Source organism: Nyctereutes procyonoides, unplaced genomic scaffold (genome assembly GCF_905146905.1).
Source record: "Nyctereutes procyonoides isolate TBG_1078 unplaced genomic scaffold, NYPRO_anot_genome, whole genome shotgun sequence".
In the NCBI taxonomy this organism is placed as follows: domain Eukaryota; kingdom Metazoa; phylum Chordata; class Mammalia; order Carnivora; family Canidae; genus Nyctereutes; species Nyctereutes procyonoides.
The window spans coordinates 2,968,118-2,988,615 of record NW_026575137.1 but is presented as its reverse complement, the minus strand read 5'-3'; the positions used below and the strand labels follow the sequence as shown (position 1 = coordinate 2,988,615).

The 20,498-nt window shown below is 39.8% G+C and overlaps 1 protein-coding gene across 1 annotated transcript; it reads right to left on the bottom strand.

Moving 5' to 3' along the window:
* Positions 1–1,506: 1,506 nt before the first annotated feature.
* On the bottom strand, positions 1,507–17,782 carry CA2 (carbonic anhydrase 2). Its single transcript, XM_055303525.1, has 7 exons — positions 17,550–17,782; positions 16,286–16,483; positions 7,935–8,053; positions 7,335–7,427; positions 5,829–5,891; positions 3,804–3,959; positions 1,507–2,316 (listed from the first exon to the last, which is right to left on the bottom strand). The coding sequence occupies exons 1-7, from the start codon at positions 17,581–17,583 to the stop codon at positions 2,197–2,199; spliced, it is 783 nt and encodes a 260-aa protein (XP_055159500.1). The 5' UTR covers positions 17,584–17,782; the 3' UTR covers positions 1,507–2,196.
* Positions 17,783–20,498: the final 2,716 nt, after the last annotated feature.

Sequence of the window (20,498 nt, the reverse complement as noted above, 5' to 3'; positions counted from 1 at the left end):
CATTTGAAAAGCACTTGGATAAATTAGAATAATTTGTGGCACATTACAAATATGGCAAAAAAACTTCCTCAAAAAAAGCCAAGAAAATAGTATCTCCTGGTTAAATTTAATTTTAGCCAAGAGTGAAATAAATGTTTTCACTGCAGTATTTGGAGATCATTTATTATGTGCCAAGCACAAAATAATTCATCTATATATAGAACTCAGATGTTGATAAATTTCTGGTTCAGTATATAACTGAAAACCAATATGTAAAAATATGCACAAATTAAACTCTTCATTTTATATTTAGAAGAGATCCTCAGCCATTCACCTGGCGTAGGTTTACTTTTAGTTTACAAATAATTCTGGTTAAGGTTGGCTATATGGGTTCCATACCCAAAGCAATAAACAGTGGATTAGAGGAGAAGCCTTAATCCAGAAAACTAAAAAAAAAAAAAAAAAAAAAAAAAAAATTGATGGTACAGTTAACAGAATAACACACACACAAAAAAAGTTTAAAAAGTATTTTTGACCACCTCCTATACACCAGACATTACCTCATATAATTATCATAATCCTGGATGTTATCCTCTTTTTATAGCCAGGATCAGAGAGTTTGAGAAGACCTGGGATTCAAAACAAATCAAACTCTAAAGCCTGTGATCTTTCTCCTACACAAAATTGAGCATAGTTCTTTAGTAAAGCAGGTGACAAGTGTAGATGAGTTTAGAGACTTTATTTTTTTTAATTTTTTGAGAGAGAGAGAGAACAAGCAAGGCAGAGGAAAGAGAGAAAATTCTAAGCAGGCTCCGTACTTAGCACGGAGCCTGATGCAGGACTCAGTCTCATGACCTTGAGATCATGACCGGAGCCGAAATGAAGAGTCAGACGTTTAGCCAACTGGGCACCTTGAGTTTAGAAACTTTTTTTTTTTTTTTTAAATCTCAAGTAACAAAGAGGTTTTATTCTATGAAGAGTAGAACTTGAGTTATGTGTTAAACTTGGCTTTCCGGAATAACTCATCAGCCAAAAATTCATTCCATGGTCTAGCACACAGCTAAATCCAGAACAGCCATAATAGTGGGAGATTTTGATTTCATGTATTCATTTCTCTTCCTATATGTAAAGGGTATAATTTACCCTTCTAAGACTCCTCAGATTACTCTTACTTGTGGGTACCACTTGAATTCCCTTTTTATTTTGTTTTTAAATGGACTTTTACTTGTTTTATTTCCAAGGAGTATATATTGATTCAGCATGTGGACCTTTCTCTTGTAGGATTCATTCATTCATGAAGATCACGTGAATGAGCTCTCAGAAAGCACCTAAAAGGGCTCTTGGCAAATAGTAAATGACCTTCAGGATTTTTCCTTTTATGGAAATTCCCACAATTATGAGAACCCAAGTATGATGGCTTATTATTAATAATGAATTAATAGGAGTCATTAAAGTCATTAAAGTACACATTTGCTCTTCCATTATTACCCCTTGCCCAGCATAAAAGAAAATGACCCAAAGTAGAAGTCCAAATTTTATTAGAGAATATATCTAAAATACAATATTTATTAAGTTATGATATATCATTTGAATGGAAATATACTCTGTATCACAACTATAATTATAACAATTTTTACAGATAATACTTCATTTACAGCTCTGTAATTCAAAAGTCACTCAATTACAACATAATTCATATTTAAGATAGCATTGCTACAAATATATAAGAATTTAAAATTTTTTCTTTAATATAACATCTTGGAATCACGAACATTTATTTTATCTGATTTACATTACACAGAATCATGATCATTTTACCTGATTTACATCACATAGCTCAATTTACCTCATGGTATGGATTTGCACTCAATCATTTGACTTTCCTAGGTTTTAAAATTAGCAATTTTAACAATTGTCAACGCTCATCACCCCATGTGCTATGAACAAAGTCAAAGTACTTTTTCTCCTATTCCTTATATTATATTCTCTAGTACAGAAAGGCTGTTACCATAAGCAAAGCACCAGTCACAGAAATGCTGTCAAGCATGACAACTGGTCAAGTTCTTCACATTTTACTAATGAGCACATCAGGTAAAAGATAAAGGATCTAGAAAACCAGACGCAAAGCAGGAAAGGTCCGATTCACCAAGGTAGATTTGTGCTTAGCTAAGGGAAAACCCAAAGATCCATTATTTGGACGTGGGCTCTGGGGCCATTTTATTTGAAAGAAGCACTAATTTGCCTGCTGTGCAGTGGCTGAGCCGGGCGCCAGTTGTCCATCATCAATTCTTCAGGTTCGCCCTCCTTATTGAAATTAAGCTTACGGAATTTCAGCATCTAAAAGGCAAAACAAAAAAATCAAAAATACAGGTTTCACAATAGTATACATTTATGTGCTTGTGTTATATCCTGAGATACATTCTCCAACATTCACAGGACCACGTTCTCCAACATTCACAGGACCACGTTCTCCAACATTCACAGGACCACGTATCGATGTTCAAAGTTCACTTTGGTTCCCCATAAACATATAAACCCATAAACATTATATATGTATGCTTTTAGATAACAAATCAATTTCTAGAAAACACACACAAGATTGCTGGTGCCGTTTGGAAGGAAACTTTCAGTGAGCCTGTTTTTTTCCTCTTTTACTTTTAAAATCAAATCTCAAAAGTCTACAGAACACCTCTGAGATGTAAAATAATAATAAACATTGTAGATGCATATTATAGAGTTTGTTTTCTGTCCCAGGAAGACAAACTACAGCATCCGTACAACTGGATAAAGTGGTCCAGGGTCCACAAAGCCTGGGGAACAAGTCATCGGCTGGCATCTCTGCTTAAATGTATAGGAACACAGAAATGAAGTTGCCCAAACTTGGATTTTGAACCCTTGACATTGGCTGATTTATAGTCCTTTTTAAACTCCTTTCAGCTCCCTGGCTCAATGATGTGACACAGGCAGTCCTCAAACGCTCTCCAACTTCCTTGAGGTTGTTCTTGCAAAATGGAACCTCCCTTTCCTTTTCCCAAGTCTTGATCTAAATGAAAAAGGATGGTTGGGGCAGTAATAAGGCAGCCCATGGATCAACAGCCTCTAACTTGACCTCTTTGATCCAGTAACAGTCCTCAGTCTCACCTCTAGAAGTCAACTTCAATGTCAATCAGCTACTGCAACATTAATTAAATTATCCAGGATCCAGGTTCTTTGGATCCTCCTGAAAGAGGAGTGTCCACTTTCTACATTTCAGTCGTGTGGGGAACAGAGACAGTCTGGGGGTACGATCAGTGACTTAGAAGCTGCACGAATACTTGAACATCATTAACTATATTGTATGAGACAGCGACGAGTCTGGTCCAGCCTGTTCAAGCAACTGGACTGAGTTTTGATAGAGATTTTTCCTCCCAGGGATGCTTTTACTTTTGTCAGAATTCAGCAATGTATTCCAATACAAATAAAACTGCCATAAGCTCTTATGTGAGTGAACAGTTGGCCGTGAGTTACCACCGCTATCCGCGTAAGCTCGAATATGGAATCTCATTGTCCTCAGTTTCCTTGTAGCCTAGATAAAAGCATTTATTATATGACAGATATCTTTCTCCCTTATTGCTCATGATCATCCAATTTTATAGAGCAAACAAACTGCCTAAGGTTGTGGCTAATCACAGCAAATATTTCTTAAATTCTGTTTAACCACTAAGCACTGTTATGGATGCTAGTTCCACAGCTAGAAGCAGCAGGAGGAGATTCAACCCCAGGCCTGTCCGACTCCAAAAGCCACGCTCCACGAAATGCTCTACACCTCAGTTTAGAAAACCCACCTGCTCACTGCTAACGCTGATGGGCTCCTTGAGCACAATCCAGGTCACGCATTCCAGAAGGGGAGGAGTGGTCAGTGAGCCTGGGTAGGTCCAGTAGTCCAAGCTTTCAGGAAGGAGGCCACGGGGGTCAAAGTTAGTGAAGTCAGCACTCTTACCCTAGGACAAGACAAACATACAGGCGACAAATGCCACGTGGTCAGAGTGGGAGGAAGGCAGGAGATTAGGAAACAAATATTCCCCTCTGGTTGCCAGAACTTTTTTTTTTTTTTTTTAAGAGAAGTCCCATGTTCAACCAGAAACCAAAGTAAAAAGAAATTAACAGAAGACATTTGACTTGGAAATATAGGTGAGCAGAGATGGGCAAGAGAGCCCAACTATAGTATTTTCATGTGTCCAATTCTCATCTTTTCCTCTAAAATCATTCCTTATAATTTCCATTAAGCTATTAAGTGTGATCAATATTTAAAATAAAACTGCTGCCACCGAAATAATGCAATTTTAGGCTGCAATAACAAAAATAGAGTATCTTTTTGTCTTGCTACCCTATCTGATGGCTACAACAGTACTAAAGAACCACTTTTCTTTCTGGATACCACACTTTAAAAACAATAGATGCAAACAGCATAGGATAGAGCAACAAGGTTGTCACAAAGAGAGAACATTGTTGTATGAGAGTAGTTAAAGGGAACTAAAGATAACTAGTCTGGGGGTAGATAAAGGCTATGAGAGAATGGAGTCAAAAGAAACAGCAATCACAATCACATTTTTTACTTTTTTGTTGTTGTTGTTTTACTGAGGCACAATTAACACATATTATTATATTATCTCCAGGTGTCCAACATAATGATTTGATATTTGCATATATTGCAAAATGATCACCATGCCTAGTTACACTAATATTTTTTCTCTGCTGATGAGAACTTTGAAAATCTACTCTCTTAGCAACTTTCAAATATGCAGCACAGTATTATCAATGATAGTCACCATGCTGTACATTATATCCCCATGACTTATTTATTTTATAACTGGAAGTTTGTACCTTTTGATCCCCTTCACCCACCTCCCCCCACCTCTGAATAACCATCAATCTGTTTTCTGTATCTATGGGCCCATTTTTGTGTGTGTGCGTTTGTTTTTGTTTGGCGTTGGAGTCCACATATAAGTGAGATCATGTGGTATTTGTCTTTTTCTGTCTGACTTATTTCATTTAGCCTAATGCCCCCAAGGTCCATCCACATTGTCATCAATAGCAAGATTTCCTTCCTTTATTAGGACTGGGCAATACTCCATTGTGTGTGTGTGTGTGTGTGTGTGTGTGTGTGTGTATCTCACATTTCTTTATCCATTCATCCCTTTTTGGACAGTTAGGCTATTTCTGTATCTTGGCTATTGTAAATAATGCTGCAATGTACATATATCTTTTTAAATTAGTGTTTTTGAATCCGGTTAATCTACATGGCTCAAAAGGGTCAGTAATGAATGAGCCTTTCAGAAGGTAAATGAGGCTTCAGGTTGAGGATGAGCTTTAAAGAGCCAGAGCTACCCTTGGTGATTATATTTAAAAGGTGTTCAATGACCTAAACATGGCTCTGCCATAGAGAAAATTTAAACATGGGATGGAAAATTCTTCACGCTCACCATTACATCTCCCAAATTAACAAGGTGATTGGCATGGAGTAAGTACTCAGCAAATATCTGTTGCATGAATGGGTGAATAATTTGACCAGTTGATCTTTCAGTTTCTTTGCAGTCGTGAGAATTCTCTGACTCTTGTATATAAATGTTCAAATGCTGGGGAAGCAAGATTAAATAAATGCAAGCCTAAAATCACACCAGCATTAGGATCAGCTTTTGGATAAAGAAAAGTTAAATAAATATATAAACAACATTTTACCTTTATTAACTCCTCATCAAAAACACTACATATCAAACTACGACTATTCAATGTGATCCAAAAAGTTTCCTAAAACCAGTAGGATATAAAAAATAGGTACTCTATTGAGGTAGCAGAAAATTCAATGGTACCTTTGTTTTTATGGAATCCAGAGCATCAAGGATTTTTTGTAGGCCTGGATTGGCACCACCAATCTATAAGAAGACACAACATACAAGGCATTGTAATCCAGTTGGCACTACATCGGTTTTGATTTGGGCAGCTCTACCATAAAACATTTCCAAGTAGTGCACCAAGGTCTACCACTTGCTAGGTGCCATCCATCCATCTCACTTTGATTACTTTGGCACCATGAACTTCCCTATTTCGACTGACAACTTCCCTCTGCTACCCACCCCCCCCACCCCATAGTTCCCCTGAATCTACCCTCTCAAAAGTCACCAGTGACCTCCAACTGACCTCCAACTGCCATAGCAAAGGACACTGTTCAAGTGCTTACCTTAACCTTGCAGGATTTTATACTATTGGGCAGCCCGGGTGGCTCAGCGGTTTAGCTCTGCCTTCAGCCCAGGGCCTGATCCTGGAGACCCGGGATCGAGTCCCACGTCAGGCTCCCTGCATGGAGCCTGCTTCTCCCTTTGCCTGTGTCTCTGCCTCTCTCTCTCTCTCTCTCTCTCTGTGTGTGTGTGTGTGTGTGTCTCATGAATAAATTTTAAAAATCTTTAAAAAAAAAAAGTATTCAAAGTTGAGGTGCCTGGCGTGGCTCAGCGGTTGAGTGTCTGCCTTCAGCTTGGGGCGTGATCCCGGAGTCCTGGGATCAAGTCCCACAACGGGCTACTGCCCATAAGGAGCCTGCCTCTCCCTCTGTCTATGTTTAAAAAAAAAAAAAAAAAAAAGGATTTTATACTATTGACTTCTCTCCTTTTTGAAATTCTCTCCTCTGGCTTTCCCTCTGTCCTCCAGCCTCAGCAAGTACTCTTGGCTCTTGTATTCCTTTTTAGTCATTTCATTAGCATCTTTCTCACTGTCTTAAATGTCTTACATTTTGTAATATCTCAGGACTGCATGCTCAGCAGCTTTATCATCTCCCTCTTCATGCTTTCCTTGGATGATTTCATATTCAAGTGTAGCTTCCACGTTGACATATGACGTCAGCCCCATGAATCTCCAGCCCAGACCTTTCTCCATTTGCTTTACAACTGTCTAAAGGGCAGCTCAACCTGTATGTCCCACTGTTGCCTGAAATTCTCCAATATCGAGTCACTGTCCTTGAGCCTTCCAAAATGTGATCTTAATTTAGCATTGTCTATCTTGAAACAGTACTATCTAGTTAAGGATGAATTTTAAAACAAAATCAGTAGCCATCTGAAGTATACCACTTTCTCCTTTCACATTTCACATGTACACATCCTTCATATTTACATATAAACAGCACCTAATTAATACCTCTGATTGTTTTTTTTTTGTCCTCCATCTCAACTGCTACTAGCAGATATGGAGGGGGATATAAGCCTGAAAGTATTTTGGAGCCAAAGGCATTTCTTGGCTCTTTGTAGAATGTCCTGTTTATCATGAATGTTCTGTTTGGTTAATCTTTCTCAAGAACAGGGAAAAAAAGAATTGGGCCATCAACTAACCTTCAAAAAAATGCCCAAAACAGCCAGTCCATCAGGTTGCTGCACAGCTTTTCCAAACTCCCCATATTTGGTGTTCCAATGAACCAAGTGAAGCTAAAGCAGTAGAAGACAAAACCATAATAAATGATATACATAATCAAACCTACAGATTTCATTCAGTGATATTTTCTTCAGAGTTAGAGGTTACTAAAGAAGGTAAAAATGTGGATAATTTAAAATATCAACTTTCTTTCATTTTAATTCTAATTATCTACTATTTAGCATAACAGCAAATGACTTCATCAACTCTAAGACAAAGAATTACGTATTTTTGAGGGAAGACACCGATTTTACTTCTAGATTTATATTAGAACAGGATCCTCCAATTTGAAATCATTTTACTTTTTGCAAATGCTGTCCTCGGAAGTAGTAGAGGGTGTTTTGCAGCATTAATTGTAATATCACCAGTAAAAGTTATAAGAAGCAAATGTGAAGGTCCTTTGTAAAAAAAAAAAAAAGTGGTTCACTTAGATTGAGTCGAATTTATAAAATTAAGGTTTTGAAATGAATGCTGAATATCAATTTACATTTTTCCCTGGAAAGCAAAAAAGCATATCTTACCTCTGCAGCATATTTCTTTTTATCCACAGTATGCTCAGAACCTTGCCCATCAGATGAACCCCAGTGAAAGTGAAACTGAATCAATCTGTAAGTGCCAGTGAGGGGTCCTCCTTTCAGCACTAAAATTTAAAATATATATATATATATGTAATATATGTATATGTATATTATACATGTGCATATGTATGTGTATGAGTGTATGAGTGTGTATATGTATATGATTGTATTTACATACACCCAATCCCATGTATACACACACACATACATACATATGTACATGAAACACACACAGTACTAAATATTACAATCTAACTTAATCCTGTCTCATAGTTCTAAATTTATGCCTGTAGCAACATTTTCACTCGGTGAAAACTAAATCCAGACTCCAGTTTAGTCTATAGTGCTCAGCGAAATCATTTCCACTGGCTTTTCTCCTCACTTGTGTTGGCTCGAAGGATGGGTGTTTTGCCCATCTGTTTTCTGAGCACAGTGATACTTCTCTCCTGGGTTTGTTCAAGAGTCATAGATTCTGGTTCAGAGAGAGGAAATTTTAGGTGGAATTATTAAGTCTTCTGTGAATCACTGAGGAACTGCCCATGCAGCTGCTTGCCAATGCAGGTCTGCAGCACACACTTAACAAACGTGGGAACCTCGGTTCTACACGGCCCAATGGCTGTCCCACCACCTGCTTTGCTAACCACCTGTTATTCCATGCCAGAATTTGTGAAACAATAAGCATTCCATTGATCTTAGTACAATATCCAATTTTCCTTGCCCTGGCTTCCCAAATTCCTCAGAATTTGGATTGTCACTGCTACTAACTAGCTTTGTCCCATAAAGAAACAAATTTTTTAAAGATTTATTTATCTATTTTAGAGTGAGGGAGCGAGAGAGAGAGAGTATGCACAAGTAAGGGGAGAGGCAGAGGGCAAGGGAGAGAGAATCTCAAGCAGGCTCCCAGTGGAGCCTGACCCTTGTTTGGTCCCAGGACCCTGAGATCGTGACCTGAACCGAAACTAAAAGTCAGCTGTTTAACTGACTGAGCCACCCATGCATTCTTCCCATTAAGATTTTTTTATTGGAACATTTCTGACCTTAATTTCCTCATCTATAGAGTGGATCCATTCAATTGCTTCACTAAGAATTTGCTGGTCATGTAACATACACAATACTCTATTGTCTCCAGAAACTTAAAATTCTAACTTTAGTACCTGTCTTACGATTCTACTCTTCTGGTATTAATGTACTTTTGTTAGAGTAAAACATGAAACAGAAGAATATGACTAGATGTCATCTTCTTAGACTACAATCTCTTTGCAGATAATTAATGAGCTATGTGTTACAGAGAATTAAAATAGTAAGAAATCAGTTTCTCCTCCATCCTCTCCATAAAACTTTTTAAGTTATATGCACATTAAGGAAATTTTACCAATATATTTAAAAGCTTTTACAATCCGTTTCATTCCACAATCTGTTGTTATAAGTGTATTATTTATTGGCTTTGGGTTATAATTCTATAAGCTAATAAGCTCAAACTTACTTTGGCTTTGCCAAACAAAGCAACAAAGTCTGTGTAATCAACTTTGCTTAACTTCACCCAAATACACATAGATGGTAGCAACACCCATTCATCTACCCAAAGTAAAAAATAGAGCTGGCTGGAAGACATTGAGGCCTTTCCTATGGCTTTTGATGTAATCTCTGGTTGCCAGTTCTGCTTTACAATAGGCCAGGAGGAAAAAAAAAAAAAAAGAAGGAATGGAAAAAAAAGAGAGAGAGAACCAATTATAAGTTGTGTTATATTATAGATATGCTAAGAAATATCAATTTGGATATATTCTGATAAAATCACATCTTTTGAGACTTAAAAACAAATTATTGTAAAAGTTTTTTTTAATCTAGGAATTCTGCTGTAAGGAAAGAATTAGCCTTATCTGCCCTTTTCTCTAGGCTTTTTCAAAAATGAAAGAATTTCCATTTTTCAAAATGATATACCCTCAACGCAAAATATATATTTATGAAATAAATTCGTACTGAAACAATTCCTTTACAATGACTTTAAAGCTACTAACTGGCTGACCATAAAAGCAAATAATCTGCATCATTAATTCTACCAAGTGGCAAAATAAATGAAAATAAAATGAAACTATATTAGGCATCCAAGATAACGTATCTTTCTAAATGTATCTCCTTTCCCTGTGAAGAATCATATCAGAATCTTAAATTTTAAAAACAATAAAGCTTAGTTGCTATTTCCTATTCTTATTCACTCCCTTGCAGATCTTAAGATTCCAGCCTAATTTACTTATTTCAGAGAACATTTAGAATTAGGCAAGACTGTATATGAGCTTTTATTAAATAAGCTTTGCTAATACTAAAAAAAAAAAAAAATGCTCCAGGTTCAATAATTAAACACACTCAGTGCTTATCTATTATTACCAGACACCTGTTTTAGCTCCTGTTAAAATAAAACTATGTTGCTATGTAGATTAGGAGCCCATGGTACCTAGGAGAGGTTATTCAATTCTTAAAATTTAGTTGCACTAAAAAGAACCATTTCTCATCTTCTTCAGCTCATTAGCTATTTCTCAGCCAATTCTTAGCATGGAGTTTAGTCAATGAAGCCCTCCCAAAAACATTGTTATAATAAATTACTACAAACTATAATAAAGGTAGCATATTTTTTTAAATTTACAAAATAAAAAAGATATTTGGTTGAAAGATAGAGCTTGCACTTTTTCCAGATCTACTTATTTATTTACTTATTTTGATTACTATATGCCACTACTAAACTGTCCCAGTTTAAAATCAAGTCTGTTTTGATGATGCCAAAAAATTTTGAAAAAAATAGCAGAAACTGCAGACTGAGTATATTTTTCTTCTTTAAAATCCAGCCATGTTAGTGGGGGCTCTGGAGAGTCAATGATTTATTGTATCACAGAAATGTGTTCCACGGGAATGGGAGAGATACAAGTGGGGTTTTCCACAAGGACACCTTTTTCAAGATTCCCAAAACTTAATTTAAATCCAAATCTCAACACCAAGAGCTCCAGCTAATTTTAATTTCTATGATCTGCCATCAGTTACACAATGCATATACAACACACAAAATAAGCACTAATTATATTATAATCTGTCTTCCCATATATATATTACTTAGAGAAATTATGTAAATTATGTTTTTTGAGAAAATTAAGACATTCACTCCAGTTACAAGCAAACTGAAAATTTAACATTTTTAAATGCTTTCTTCCTAATCACTTTATTATTAACATAAGATGTAGCCAAAAAACAAACTAAAGACCTTAACAAATATCAATAAATTTGATACAAAGAAGCCATTTTCAATAATCTTTAGTTTAAAATTCAAATTTAAAGGATTTCTTATTAATGAAGTAAAAGACTAAGTCTACTAAAAATGCAGCATTTTTCATCAGATAAACAATCTTTTATGAATAATTGGAAATTATTAAATCATGCATTGCTGTTTTCCTTTTTTTTAACACTAGCCAATAATCTGAGGGTTGACATACTAGAATCAAGAAAATGAATGAGGAAAAGATGTCCACAATCCATTTCTTTTTAAATAGTGAGAAGTTTAGCTGTCACTTTCACTAGGGTAAACAACAATTAAAAATCAAGAGAAGAGAAGTTTTAAGTTTCAGGTGTATGGAAATTATATGAGAGTAAAAAAAAAAGAAAAACTCTTTTGACATGAACATAATTAAATATAGTGTTTGGAATGCTTTGGTCAGTTTTATAAATACTTAGGTTTCTGCTTACACCATTAACAATATGCAGGACAAATCTTTTCACTTGTTGCTATTATGTTTCCTTTTAACTTAAAATTATTCGTAGAAAGATAATTTTAAAGCTTCAAAAACAAGTCCTTGAAAATCAAGCAAGACTCATATATGTCATGCTGACAGTGGTCTGCTTGAAATGAGCACAGGTAATCTGTTCCTTCCTTTTTTCTTGCAATAATATATACAGATAAAAATATTTCAATTTCTAAAGAGCAGAAATGATACAAGAGTTGTATGTGGGTCGGCTCAATAATTTCAGGCATTGGTTTTTCAATATTTGCATCTAACATTGCAATAAAGCAGGAGAGTTTTAAACTCATTAATAAAAGTTAATGAGTTAGCAGAAGTTAATAATTTGACTAGTATTCTTTTCTTCCAGATAAAGCTAGTAATAAAAGAACTCAAGCAGGGAGAGTTATTTTTTAATAATTTTTTTGAAAGTCTAACGGGATTAGCCATTTTTCATTAATTAAAGGTGATTTATTTTTAAAGGAATTTAGAAGATTGATGGGAACTTCTAGTTAAAGCCTGTTAACTCCACATTTTTTTTATTAACTCCACACTTGAAAAGGATTCTCTCAAGTTAAACATACTAATAAACTCAACCACCCCAGTTCCTGATACCTTAGTTTGAGTCTAAGAAAATATTTAGGATATATTTGAAAACTTAAACCTATGAGAACTTCCAGAAAGCTGAAATCTCACTGAGGTAAAAATCAATAAATCAATAAAATGAACTGACACACTTAAATGTAGAAAACAAGACATGAGAGATATCTAAAAATGTTAATCCCCCCCAAAAAAATAAAATATAAAAATGTTAATCCCATAAAAATAACTCCTAAAAAAAAAGAGATGTTCAGTTGTTGATTTAAAATATCGAGGGACCAAAATGAATAAATTACTTTTAGACTTAAATATACAGAAAAGCATATCAATTTTTGAAGACATGGTATGTACACATTAAATATTAAGTATGGTTATCATTCAAAGATTTCTATTCAACTTCCATTTTTAAGTGATGGGCATTGAGTCTCACCCGACAAACTAGAATGGAGACGACTAGCAAGTCAGTTAAACATTGTTTCCTCATGTTTAAGTGAATTTGACTGAAGTATCTCCATCATTTGTTCAAACTTGAAAATCTAAGATTCCTTTTTTTTTTAAGATTTTATTTATTAATTCATGAGAGACAGAGAGAGGCAGAGACATAGGCAGAGGGAGAAGCAGGGGGAGCCTGCTGTGGGATTCAATCCCAGAACCCCAGGATCATGACTTGAGCCAAAGGCAGACACTCAGACCACTGAGCCACCCAGGTGCCCCAGGCCTAGGATTCCTTTTAAAAAAAAAGTCTAAAGGGTGTTTCTCTGCATGTTATGATTGCTCGTTTTATTCTATAGGTGTGTTTTTCCTTAATGCCAACATTTTAATATAGTCTGCATCCTAGTGGGGGAAAAAGAGCTTCCTTCTTTAACCAAAACAACTGGCAATGTTGAAGAGTATGGGCAAAGTTACAAAGGGATCTTTCATACCTAAACGAGAGCAAGTCATTCTAACACTAACTCTTCCTTGTTTTTATGGCACCTCCTTGCCTGTCAGAGTACATACTGTGCTCTCTCAAATCCCCTGGTCTTTCCTACTTCTTTTTGCCCGGAGTCTCCTCCAAGACACCAAAATCCTTCAAGCCTCAGCACAAGTTTTTATCTACCCTGGAAAGTCTTTCCTGACTTTACACAGGATGACTCCTAAGTCTCTTTCATGTTTCCATAGCTCCTTGGAATATGTATGTCCTTGTTGGGCTCACCAATGTCACTGTCAGCATCAGTTTTTTTCTGTGTCTTTCCACTTTAGGTATCCCCAACCTGAATTCTAGAGAACAGGAAAGAGGCCAGGCCTCTATGGTACCTAGCTGATCTTGCATTTAATTGGCGTTAGGAAGGGTTTTGTTATTGTTTTATATATATATATATATATATATATACATATATATATATATATAAAAAAATATAAATATATAAAACTTATAAATATATATAAATATATTTAAAATTTATATATATATAAATTTTATATATATAGCATATATAATATATAAATACATTAATATATAAATATATATATAAATATATATATAGCATATAATATATAATATATGTAGTATATAAAAAGAGAGAGAGAGAGAGAAGAAAGAGAGAGAGAGAGAGAGAGAGAAGAACACGGGTGTCTCTAAAGACATGGGCTTGAGACCCTTTTAGAACTACTTGTTTCACAATCTAAACATGGGTTTTAATAATATATGTGTTACTCACCAGGAGAAGTAGTTAGAAAAGTGTGGCTAGTTCTAACCAGTGACTGCTTGTGTAGAAATCGATCAGAACTTGACATATTCATGTGAAAACATATAACTATGTAGTGACATCACATATAAAATCAGTACACACTTTAATACGACAAGCGAGATGTTCAGGAGCATGTTCAGGAGCTTACGTTTAAGTCCCATCAAGTGATGGCAGGTAATCTGACAGCTAATTAGAAACTTTCTTCAGAAATCTTACCACAGGTTCAATCACTACAGCAATTGCCTAATAAAAGCAGTCAAATGGTGTGAAGACATGGAAACAGCAATCATCAATGGTCACTTATTGAGGAATTACTATGTGCCAGGTGCTGGGCGAGGTGCTTTATATCTACCATCCCATTTAATCCTTCCTCTGGGGTAGATCCTACCATTACTCCAATTTTACAGTTAAGGAAACTAAAAATTAGAGAGATTAAGTTGCTATTGTTCCCAGCGCCACTGAGCTAGATAGCGGCAGAGCTAGAATTGGATTCCATGGCTACCTGACCCCATTCTATCCTCGTAATTGCTACACTAAATGCTGAAATCCACTTTCCAGTAATAATATATTACTGTAACAATTACATCATGATCAGATTTGTAAGGAATATAGGGAATTATCTCATCTGGTTCTATTTGTTAGACATTTGTTTCCTCACTACTCCAAAAAAGTACCCAATTTCTACGTAGCATCCAATGAGGTTTATATCTGCTGGACATTACACTCGTTGAAAACAATGATTCCACTGGCAGCACAGAAACATACATTCATTGTACCCCTTTTTTTAGAAATCGATAAAGACCAACATAGCTCACTTTTTTGGTTTTCAAGTAACTAAACATGAAACTTTATAGCATCCCTTCTATATGGACACCACCACCAAGACCTATGGCCTTGTCATATTATAATCAAAATATACAGTACCCTTAACAAAAAGGAAAGAAATTTGTTTTCCTTATACTTAATCACTTGAGCATTGTTTCTTGGGAAGTCTTCAATGAACATCCTCTACTAAATCTAATTAATCAAAGTCTAATTAGTCATTATACTATGCCAGAATATGTTTGTGCGTGTGTGTGTTCTGGGGTGAGGTGCACACAGGCCACAGGTAGCTTGAAAACATTTCTCAGATGATCTTCACATTATTCCCCATCAAATAGGCTTCTAGAATCACTATTTCAGACAGCCAAGTGTCAAAAAAATTTTTTAAAGAGGCGAGGAGGGAATTTTTTTCCAAACTGGACTGAATACATCAGACAGCTAACTAAAAAAGAATAGCCAACTCAACTAAGGTGGTTGTAATTACACGGTACATAGTAGTACTATGGTCATTACTCCAAACTTTTTTAAGTATTATTGACTGCTTCCTTGTCCTCTGTGTTCCCTTTCTGCCCCGGTGCTCTCCCGGTTCCCATACCACCAGCACACATCATGTGTTTGCAACGACCTTCAGAGGAAAGCACTCAGGAAAATAGGCCACTGGCAATTAAATCAACCAGTGGGCAAAGAAAGCTGCTACCACGTCTGAATGGGGTTGTTCTCCTGTTTCTAAATAAGGAAAAAGAAGCATTCAATGGGCATCCTGTAAACAGCTCTATCACAGATAAATTATGGCAATTGGTTTTGTCAGCAATGGGCCAAGTATGCCCACCAACTCTAAAACATCTTCATTTGTGGAATGAATTCCTGGGCGGATGCCAAAATACAGGGCCCCGGTGTAGCACATCTGTAGTCATAAATACAATGTCTCAAAACATTTCACTCTTTCAAGTGGTGAGGCTTGCATCACTTCCCTCACTGCCACCTTGAAGACAGCACTAAGATACACTTTTTATTGGAAAGGATCAATTCTGGAAAGCAACTCTTTTACAGAGACCCTCAAGAGTTCAGTTCCTGCAAATCCCGTCGTTGCTGAGCTTCACTTCCAGGGGACCTTGCCTTTTGTGACTTTTCACAAGCAGCAGATCACAATTATTCAATGCCCTACATCGCAACCAGGAATTTTACAGGGGCGCCACAGCCCCAGGCCACTTGGAAGTAATTAGCCTACTTGGCAGAGCCGGGGACCTAATGAAGATTAGCAGAGTGTGGCATCTTAGAGTACTGAGACAAGCAGTGGTGTTGAGCCACTGCTCCTGATTCCTCCCATTAACTTGGGGAATAGCTCCTGGGCAAAGAGGCAAAGAGTTATTTTTTAAACACTGACCTGTTTTGTCCTGGGAGTCATCAAATTCCACGTTGAAAGAGTGACCGTTGTTGATGATCCTCTGAGAAACCGCTTGGTCGTAGCAAGGGCACAAAGACTTCAGGGCAGGGTCATGAACGGCTGCTTTGGTGTCGATGTCAACGGGGGACTGGCGCTCTCCCTTGGCGATGGGGAAGTCCTTATGCCAGTGCTCGGGTCCTAGCGGCCAGAGGAGACCTGTGAATCCCCCAGCGTGGGAAAGGGCACAGCAGACCCCTAGGAAGGCCAGGGATTCTGGAGCCAGTCTGCTCCGTCGGGTTTGGCTGGCACCACTCGGCTGAAGGGCCCCGCAGAAACCCTTGTGCCTCAGTTTCCTCATTTGTGTTATGGGGTAATAGCATCTGCATCGTGTAAGTTGTGAGCGCTGGAATCAGTGCACGAAGGCTCCCTGAGCAGAGACTGAGTGCCGTATAAAAATACTAGCGGTTTTATCAAATTCGGCAACTGAAATGGGGCAGATACTACTGTCAGGGCTTGGGCTTAGCATTTAGGGTATTCGAGCCCATTCAAGACCCTGGAGCAGGTTGGGGTTTCTCCCTGGTGCCCCCCAACTGAATGTAAAGGCCGAGTCACTGCTCGGGCCCCTGCACCTGCCTTCCCAAGGTGAGGAGCCGCAGCACCTGGGGAGCTCCCGCCCCCCCCCCCAGATGCGCAAGGCTTCTCTCCCCCCCCCCCCCGGCGTGGCTGGGGTGGCTCTGGGGAACCCCATCACCCACCGCGCTATAAAGCCGGGTTCCCGGTGACACCCTCTCTCCAACCCCCAACATTAGGGGATGGGAGATGATGGGAAAAACTCAGAAATCACCGCCAGGGGCTCGAACCGACCCACGAAAATGCCCCGGGACAGTCGGTGTCGGGCGCCCCAGCCACAGGTGGTGCTGAGGCTGAGGTGTGTAGGCGGGGAGCAGGAGGGGGGCGCCCTAATTTTGTGCCATCAACCACCGGGATGCTCCCCCTGCGCAACCCTTCCTCGCTCCCTCCTGGGTCCGGGTAGGATGCTCGGGACCGTCCGGGCTCGGGCCCGGGGCTGAGCTGCGCGCCTCCGGCGGCCGCGGGGATTCCTCGACGGTGACCGGGGCGCGGGGGGGTGGGGGGGGGGCGGGGACACCTCGCCGGGGCGCTCCGACTGCAGCCGCGCGGAACGGCAGGTGCCGGGCCGGGCCGGGCCGGGGTCGGGGCCGGGCCCGGGGCCGCCGCCTCCGCGCAGCCCTCCGTGTGCACTCACCGTTGTGCTTGGCGTAGCCCCAGTGATGGGCCATGGTCGCGCCGCAGGTCGAGGCAGGGCGGGAGCGGGCGCCGGGCTAGCGGCGGCTGCTCGGGAGCCTGCACCGTGTGGCCGCGGGTCGCGCCGTCAGCGTCTTTTATAGGCTCCCGCCAACTCCGGGTTCGGGGGCGGCCCGGGGGAGGGCGCCCCGGGTGGACCCGGCCGCGGGGAGGCGGCGGCGGCGGGCGGAGGTGGTGTCCCCGGGCTCGGGGCGGGCCGGGCGGGCGAGGCCCCCGGGGGCGGGGAGAACGCGCAGGCGGCGGGGCGCGGCGGGGCTCGGCGGGGCTCGGGACCGCCCCCCCCCGGGGGCCCCTCGGCCCGCGGCCGGGGCTCCAGGTCCCGGGGCCGACGACCGGGCTCCGCGCTCTCGGCCGCTCGGGGCTCGTGGCTCGGGGCTGGGACCCGGGCGGGCGAGCGCCTACGCGCACCCCATCCCCCTCCGGCCGCCGACTCTGGCGGCCGCGCCGACTGCTCGGGCCCCGCGCCCCCGGCGCCTTGCATCCGCCGTTCCCATTGTGATCGCATCCCTGGCCTCGGACACCCCCCCAGCCCCCCCGTCCACGCGTCGGGGCCTCCAGCAGCCCCCGGGGGTCCCCGGCCCGGGCTGGGAGCCGGTTAGGAGCTATGACCTTGGGGCAAATAGGGCTACGGGGCTGCAGGCGCTGCGAGCCTCGCGCCCCCTGCCGCACGGCCGCGGAACCGAGCACGCGGCAGGCGCCGCCGTCCCCTCTGCCCGCAGGCCAGACTGCGAGGGCATCTCCGGGCGTGAGGTGCTCCTCGCCCCCGCCCCTCCCTCCTTCTCTCTAGAAAAAAAAAAAAAATTCACTTTGGAGACACTTCCTAGCTGAATGCATGCATGCTCATCTGAAACGTGTTCCCCGAAACTTCTGAAACAAGTCACTGTTTTTCAGGGAAAGTGGGTAAAAGGAAGTCTTTCTTTCTTTCCTTCTTTTTTTTTTTTTTTTTTTTTTAGATTTTTATTTATCTATTCATGAGAGATACGGGGGGGGGGGGGCAGAGACACAGGCAGAGGGAGAAGCAGGCATGGGCCTTGATTCCAGGTCTTCAGGATCACGCCCTGGGCCAAAGGCTGCCCCTCAACCACTGAGCCACCCAGGGGTCCCAAGAAAGTATTTCTTGCAAAGAGGTGAGAACTCTCCCTGGCTGCAAAAAGGAAACTTGCCATCTGGGATACCTAAGCAGTAATTTAAAAAAAAAAAAAAAATTAAGAGGACTTTTTGGGGCAAAATGGGTCCCCTTTGTCCTATACATACACACATCTATATTTATGGTTGTATTGCTATGAAGATGAATATCTGAACATTATGTATTTCAACATTTTCTTTGACCTAATGTTCTTTTTTTTTTTCTTCTGACATGGAAAGGAAGCATTTCTGTGGACCTCTAAAAGTGTTGTGGGCTTGAAGCACTGTCCTTACTGTATCTAATAGATAAGTCAGGACTTATCTATTAAGCACCAAATTGCAGTTCACCAAATAGAGTTTTTAGGTGGGGACAGAATTCACTTCCTTCAAGGGACTTTGTCACAAACGTGAGAGAAGGGTTTTCTTTCTTGTGGATCTCTCTGACCTTTGAGGGATCGTATTAAAGTTAAAATTGAAGAAGCAGGAAGAGTTTTACACAATTCTTGAAGAAGCAGGAAGAGTTTTACACAATCCTATGAGCCTTGGCACCATATTACTTTTACTGATAGAGAAATAAATTATAACATTCATGTAAATTTTTGCAATGTTGATTGCAAAATCTGTATTTACTATATATTCCAGTCAATTCCACACAAACAAATATGATTCGTGTTTGGATCTATTGGTTCTTGGCCTAAGAATCTAGAAAAATATGTACCTCTGGTTTTGGGGGTAGGGAGAGAGGTCTTTTGGTTGGTGCCACAGTGAATTCTTAGGCAAGAGTAACAATGAACTACTTTTGGTTTCTAGGGCCATCACAAAACGTAGTTTGTAGTTAATAAATACCTTTTATTTGTGCCTCTCTAACTACATAGTCTCTCATAGGGCTCAAGGAAATAATTTGGATTCTTTGCACAATTTTCAAATATTTATTCAGGGCCTTGCAGTTGCCATGAGACTCTTCTCTAGGCCCTAGTGATGTAACATTGATAAGTACTGAGAGTTGATAGTTGAGGAAAATGAGTTCTAAAGATTCTGTGAAGGTAGCCAGGCTATCAGATAGGCTGGCATCCTTGCCTCAATTTCTACAAAGCTGGATTGTGGCTTTACTAACATAGAGGAAACAGGAGCATATTTTGGTTGTTAACGTATCTCCAAAACTTCAAACAGCACCAAATTGCAGTTCACCAAATAGAGTCTTATTATCCAAGCTTCCCCTTTCTCTTTCACCTCTAGAGAATGAACTAATTCTCAAAAGAGCAAGCCGTCCCCACAGAGCTACTAGTGGGGAGAATGTCATGTGCTCACTGCGGGGCAGAAAGTGGTTCCACTTTGTATGTCAGCAGAAATCTAAAATTTCTTACTAACTTTTTTTGTGTTACGGTGATTGTGTTAGCATTTATTTCTATCCAGTTTTTTTTTTCTATCCAGTTTTTAAACTATTTTCTTTATTTGTATTTCTTTATTTTATGACGGTGATGGCTTTGTACCCTCAGGTAGCTCATTCAGAATCAAACTTCATTTTCCTGAGAGCATTCTTCGCAGACAGTTGTGATTGAGTTACATGCAAAAAGACTACTCTAATCCTGGATGTTTAAAACAAAAATAGTAATGATCTTATCATACACCTATGTTTCTGCTAGAGGGAAGGACCAGTTCATTTAAAAATAATTCTAAGTAAACTATGTAGTACTTGAAGTAAGGTGCTTTTTTTCTACCCCAGGAGGGAAGAAAGGGCAGACTGTATATCAGGGAAATATAATAC